The 6,000-nt window shown below is 39.7% G+C and overlaps 1 protein-coding gene across 1 annotated transcript; it reads right to left on the bottom strand.

Moving 5' to 3' along the window:
* Positions 1 to 2,498: 2,498 nt before the first annotated feature.
* foxb1a (forkhead box B1a) lies at positions 2,499 to 3,440 on the bottom strand. The gene has a single exon (XM_030054138.1). The coding sequence runs from the start codon at positions 3,438 to 3,440 to the stop codon at positions 2,499 to 2,501; it is 942 nt and encodes a 313-aa protein (XP_029909998.1).
* Between the last annotated feature and the right edge of the window lie 2,560 nt (positions 3,441 to 6,000).

Here is a 6,000-nt window from a genome sequence, read left to right as displayed (position 1 = left end):
AAATCTTCACAAACACTTTTATATTTATTTATACTATACTATTATGGGATATTTTATTACAAACAATACATCTAGACAATACAGACAAACTAAATAACTGCACTGAAAAGCACTTAATATTAGGCAAAATAATGTCACTATGTGTATTTTCACCACGCTGAATTCAACATGTTGTTTAAGTTGGCGTCTTTACCAAGCATGTTCTGTTTGAGGAGTGCTGGCACTTTTTTTATGTATGTTATTCTATTTAAGTGGGTCAATTACCATATAAATACGCTCAATGAAGAAGCTTAATTGTCTATTAATGTGGTTTAATTATAGTTGTCATGACTATACAGCAAAATATCAGATTTGAAATGAAAGCTTGGGAACTAGCGTTGCAACTTCAAAAACATTTAATCATCCAGAGTCAGCATTAATGCTATACATACAAATGCACAAAGTGGGAAAAAAACTAACACTGTTGTACAAACAGTCCGTGGGGGAGGGGTGGATTTAAATTCCAAAAGGGTCTCGGAGCTCGTTTCCTAGTTCCCCAGTCAGCAATGTGTTTGTGAAAAATCAGTCTTTTTGTCTTGCTGAAAAAAGGCTAAATCTACATTGGTGGCCCAGTCTAAGTTTGCAATTCTTTGCACTTTCAATTCAAGTGAATGAGGGAGAATGAAGTGGCCGGAGACCCTTTATTTGATCTACTCGATTGCATAAAGTGACGGAATTCTAATGTATTTGTTTAATACGCCGAGATAGGCTGTTGCTTTCTATGAGGGGAGCAGATAAAGCGCTTTATTTTCATTTAAGCCTTTCTTTAAAATAAATCAAATAAGTGAACGTAAGAAAATGTATTGCGCACTGAGCAGCATTTAATTGTATTTATCCCTCCCTCTATCCCCCCAAAAAACTAATGAGCAATTAAACTACGCAGCTGAAGGAAAATGAAAAAATAAAATAATATGGGAGGTGAAAAAATGGAAAAAGAAGACTGCACTGTCACCCTAACCCAGTGCAGAGTGTTACAATTTTCATCATGGCAATTATATTTAATTATCCTGTGACATTTATGAAGTTAAAAATATGTAACCCCGATATCATAATGATTAATTTAGACATAAGGCCCGCTATAGCTCGCTCCACGTATTGCTTGTCTAAATGTTTATTGTTGGCCTTAATTGTGTACAGCCTACAGCTTGATGAATGAGCCCAGTTGTCTGCGCTGTGACCATGGCATGGCAACTCCATGCATCCTAATCGACTGCACGATTCATTTCTCTCCCCAGTGCTGTTCTAGGCGCTTTCATGTCTGCAAAGCGCTCACACACTCCGGATTCACCCACGTCTGAACTTACGATGCGACAACTATTACACTGAAATAGTTATTTCCAATGAAAAACTGAAAAAATAGCATCGACGTACTTTTTATTATTTTAACACATTCGGTGATAGAAGTTATACTAATACTAATAATAATAATAATCATAATAATGTGTGGCCTCATATTTATATTAGAAAATCTCCAGAAACATTGTGATTGTTTACTTCACTTTTAATGAGAAAATATTTTGATGACCAGATTTTTTTTTTCAATTCATTGCAGACTATTTGCACACTTTTCAAAAGCACGCATGCTTGCAAATTAAACAAACAAAAAAAACAAAACAACAACAACAGTAACAACACAAATTTAGAATGCATGCTTTACCTAAAAAAAAGAAAAGAAAAAAATACAAATTTACAGCATCTGATACACATGGCCACCACAGCTTTTTAAATTAAATGCTTCACAACATTTATTTTTTTTTTCCTGGAAAATAGATATCTAAAACATAAAACTAAAAAGTGCATTTTACAACATTTCAGTATCAGTTATTTGCAATATTCACACGTTGCAGTTGAGGACGTTTGACAACACTGCTTTTCAATTTATGAAAAGATTTCATAATTCTGTTTGCTTTCTTTTTTTTACAGGGATGGTAAGAACAAATCTAACCCCTAAGCCTATTTGGTATACCTTTAACCATCATTCCAGTATAAAAAGCAAACAAAAACACAGACTCATTGCCTCGCAATTTCATTGACATTAGCCTACATTAGTCACACAGAAATGGTGCAAACGTGATTTTTTCACTATTTGATGAAACTGAAATTCTGTCATGGAAATTGCAAGCACTTAAAATCATAGTTGCCGGTGCCAAAACAAACTCTCTTCAATCCGCCCAGTGGCTCCACTTCCAACACCCACATTTCACAATAAACTGAAAAAATAGAACTATCAAATAATTTATATTTTGAAGAGCAATACTTCGCTGTGCGATTCTGTGCTGGACTTCTATGACACAATTTAAAGCGACACATTCAACACATATACAAATAAATCAATATGCAACTCAACTTCTCCACTTGATAGCTTTTTTTCCCCCGACGACAAGAATATAAACTTTGGGTTTGGTAAAGGGGCCTGGGAGCCAAAAGTTCATTGCTGGAAAAGTTCATTGTATTGTTGGTCAATGGACAGCCACCGACTGCAGTGTCGAGGGGCTCGTCAGAGTCTCGCTTGGGGTAGCGGGGCTGCTTTGGCTGGTCGCTGTCTGTGGGGATGTCGGGCTCAGAGACTGGGGGGAGTTTGATAGAAACGCGGGGATGTGTGGAGGTAGCGCCGAGAAACCGGGCATGGAGGTCGGGGTGGGCTTTATTGGCACAGGAATGGCCGGTAAAGACTGTCCCCCGTGACAGAGGGACTTGATGGGCACGCCGTAGGCACTGTAGTCGCTGCTTGCCATGGAAATTGGGGCCGCCGTGTCAATCACGCTGCTGTTGTACATATGGGGCCAGGCTGTAGTCAACTGGTTGTGGAGGGGATAGCCGGCAGACATGGACTGCATCGTGGAAAACGCAAGACTTCCTGGAACCTTGTATTCTCTGGCAATGATGTTCTCAATGGCAAACGGGTGCTTAAAAGTTGACGACTGAGACACTCCGAGATTGTAGCTGGACATTTGCGGCAGGTGTGTGCCAGTGGCTGCCAGAGCACTGAGTCTTAGTTTGGCTTGCTGCTGAAGGTAATGGGCAGCATCTGATTGCTTACTTGGGGCCAAATGATCAGATGCCATCAACACTTTGAACCGCTTTCGGCGCCTTAAGAAACTTCCATTCTCAAACATGTCCCCGCAGTTGGGGTGCAGTGCCCAAAAACTGCCCTTACCTGGTTGATCTGGGCGCCGTGGTATTTTGATAAAACAGTCGTTGAAGGACAGATTGTGCCGCAGAGAGTTTTGCCATCGCTGGGTGTTTTCTCTGTAATAAGGGAATCTATCCATGATAAACTTGTAAATTTCACTGAGAGGAAGCATCTTCTCCGGACAGCTCTGGATTGCCATGGCAGTGAGGGAGATGTAGGAGTACGGTGGTTTCTGGTCGCTGTAAGTGTTTCTCCCTGGACGAGGCATCCTCGATAGACTATTTCTTGACAAAAGCAAAATTTAGTCTCCGTTAATTCCTTGGCGACAGCTTGCCACTCTTCATGAAAACAGCCGCTGAGGGTGGGTTAAATGCGCGCAAAGTTGGAGCTGTGCTGGAGTATCACCTGCGTAAAATACCCGGTACAGGTTGAGCGCCTCTGGAGCAGGCGGTCGGGACGGTGCACATTTATGAGGTGACGGGTGCTGTAAGTCTTTCTTGCAAAGTAAGTCAGCTTGTCCCGCTAGCAGAGTTGAATAGACTTCATCTGGCGTCCTTGATAAGACGAGCTAAGTGGATGCCTCCATGTCCTTCCTCTAACCATCTGATAGTTTTATGTAGTGACATGAGCAGAAAAGACCCCTGTAGAGGCGCTCCATTAATGTGCCACCTCTTTGCTATCACATGACAATTGCCATGGGAGGAGGGGGCTGGGAGGAAGGCATAATCTGGTTTCATTTACACCTATTTACATGGACACCTTGGGCCAATAGAAATCATTTCCATTTGAAGACAGAAAAAGGGTGAAAAGGCTCGGCAACCGGAATTGAACTGCGATGGCACTCAGTGTGTGAAGGTATGCGTTAACATACTTCTTCAGCGGACTTTACAGTTACATTTCACAAATAGAAAACTAATGTGAAATTTAATGTTTGACATGGAAATTATTCGGCATATAAATTACTGATATTCTGTCATCGTGCATTGTTTTTTTTAGCGATCTGTGCTGTTGATGAGCTCTAAATATATTGAATGATATAAACATGTATTTATTAAAATATTTTTATTTGTTCAGTTTTGTGTTTAATCAGTACGTAGTTTTCCTAAAGTTTTGTGCTGCGCACATAAATTGTGAGGTAACATCTGGCATGCACATTTAGTCAGTCGGTAAATCTTTTTAATATGATGTGGATTTGAATAAATAAGCGCCACCCAGTAGGTCTAGGTCTTTTACTGAAGGGATATGTATTTTTTTTCTCTGTGTAATATTTAATAATGTTATTTACGAATTGCACACGCCATGCAAAATTATTTGCCATGAGCAAGTTTGTTGATGAACCGACTATTAGTTTTCCTCAGCTAATTTTGCCCAGAGCTGAGCAAAGGAAGTAGACAGTATGAAAACATCAACACAATGCAAACAATGCTGTTCAAACTGAAACTTCATGAGGCAATCAAGCCCTTTGTGTTTATGTAAAGAAGATTGAAAAGTACTTCAGAAATGCAAATAAACCCTCGAGGATGGTGTGGTGAAAACTGTATAAAATATCCATAAGTCAATTATATGAATGTGAAAACCAAATGGGAAGCCTATTTTGAGCTATGGCTATTCAAGCTTTTGGCCAGGGCCACCTTTCCGCTTGGAGGGTTTACAATACGAGGGACCACACACACGCACACACAGATTTGCTCATAATTTATGCTAATTTCCCTCCATAAATCCACAATGCACCCCATCACCAGTCTGACGGATTACGAATAGAATCGCAGTGCGGGAACACCAGGCTATTTTGACCCAGAAATCAGGAGTTAGAGGACAGCGTCCTCTCTGTTGTGTAAGGTGTTTAGAGAATCTCTGCAAGATGCTGTGCAACCGAGAAGCCACGGGAAGGAAACAGACACAAACACAAAACAAACTGCAGCGCATGGTAGTAATTTTTAAGGCATGTTACATAGCAGACAGAACAATGTGAAGTGTATCTGCAATATTAAGCCGAAATTAGAAATGTGTTATAATATGCCTGTTTGCATCACATAGGATACCGGAGGCTATTCTGAAGAATTTTATTTGAAGGGAAAAAGTCGAGCTTTTCTTATAATTCCCTCACAAGTCAAAAAGTATAGCACAAAACTTCTTGCATGCAGTTGCTTTCGGTTTTCCCCCACAAAGGTGCCTTTTAACAGCTGTCATTTCCTATTTATGTTCATCTGAAAATGTTTTGTCCAAAAGGGAAGTGGTCAATCTGAAGCACCGTGGATAATGACAACACACTGCCAAGTATCAAATAACCCCTGACATTCAGCCTATTCATTAAAAAACTATTTTATTGAGTCAAAAATTCGTTTCAGTGGGATTAATATATCCGTTTGAAAAGACAAGTCAAATCCGTCTGGGGTTCTAAATTATCGAGGCGCATATAGAATAAAGATCGTTATGGGGAATTACGGTTATTATGGACTGTTGATATATGAAGTCAAGCAAATAAGAGTTCAACAAAATATTTTCTGGGTGTGTGTGGATTTATGGGGAAATAACTAATGATCCTCGAGTTTTCACAAGTGATCCTTGATAAAACACCATAATCTCAATATGAAGAACCATCGGATCAATTCCATTGGTTCATATTTGTGTAGTTGCTGACATGGAACTATGTGCCTTGCAAGTTAACCTGCGGGACTTACTTTAACCAGCCGAGCCACAGAGAAGCACTGAGTTTCTTTTTTTTTCTTCCTTTTTTCTCTTTCTTTCTTTTTTTTTTTTTTTTTTTTTACCTTCCCTTTTTTCGCTCACAGACGGTGTGGCTTTTTGAGCTTCAGGGTTATGGGATA

Source organism: Myripristis murdjan, chromosome 6 (assembly GCF_902150065.1).
Source record: "Myripristis murdjan chromosome 6, fMyrMur1.1, whole genome shotgun sequence".
In the NCBI taxonomy this organism is placed as follows: domain Eukaryota; kingdom Metazoa; phylum Chordata; class Actinopteri; order Holocentriformes; family Holocentridae; genus Myripristis; species Myripristis murdjan.
This window is presented reverse-complemented; position numbering and strand designations above follow the sequence as displayed.

Bases quoted from the DNA above. Each gene is read 5' to 3' on its own strand.
- foxb1a (XM_030054138.1), bottom strand. From the start codon at position 3,440: ATGCCTCGTCCAGGGAGAAACACTTACAGCGACCAGAAACCACCGTAC.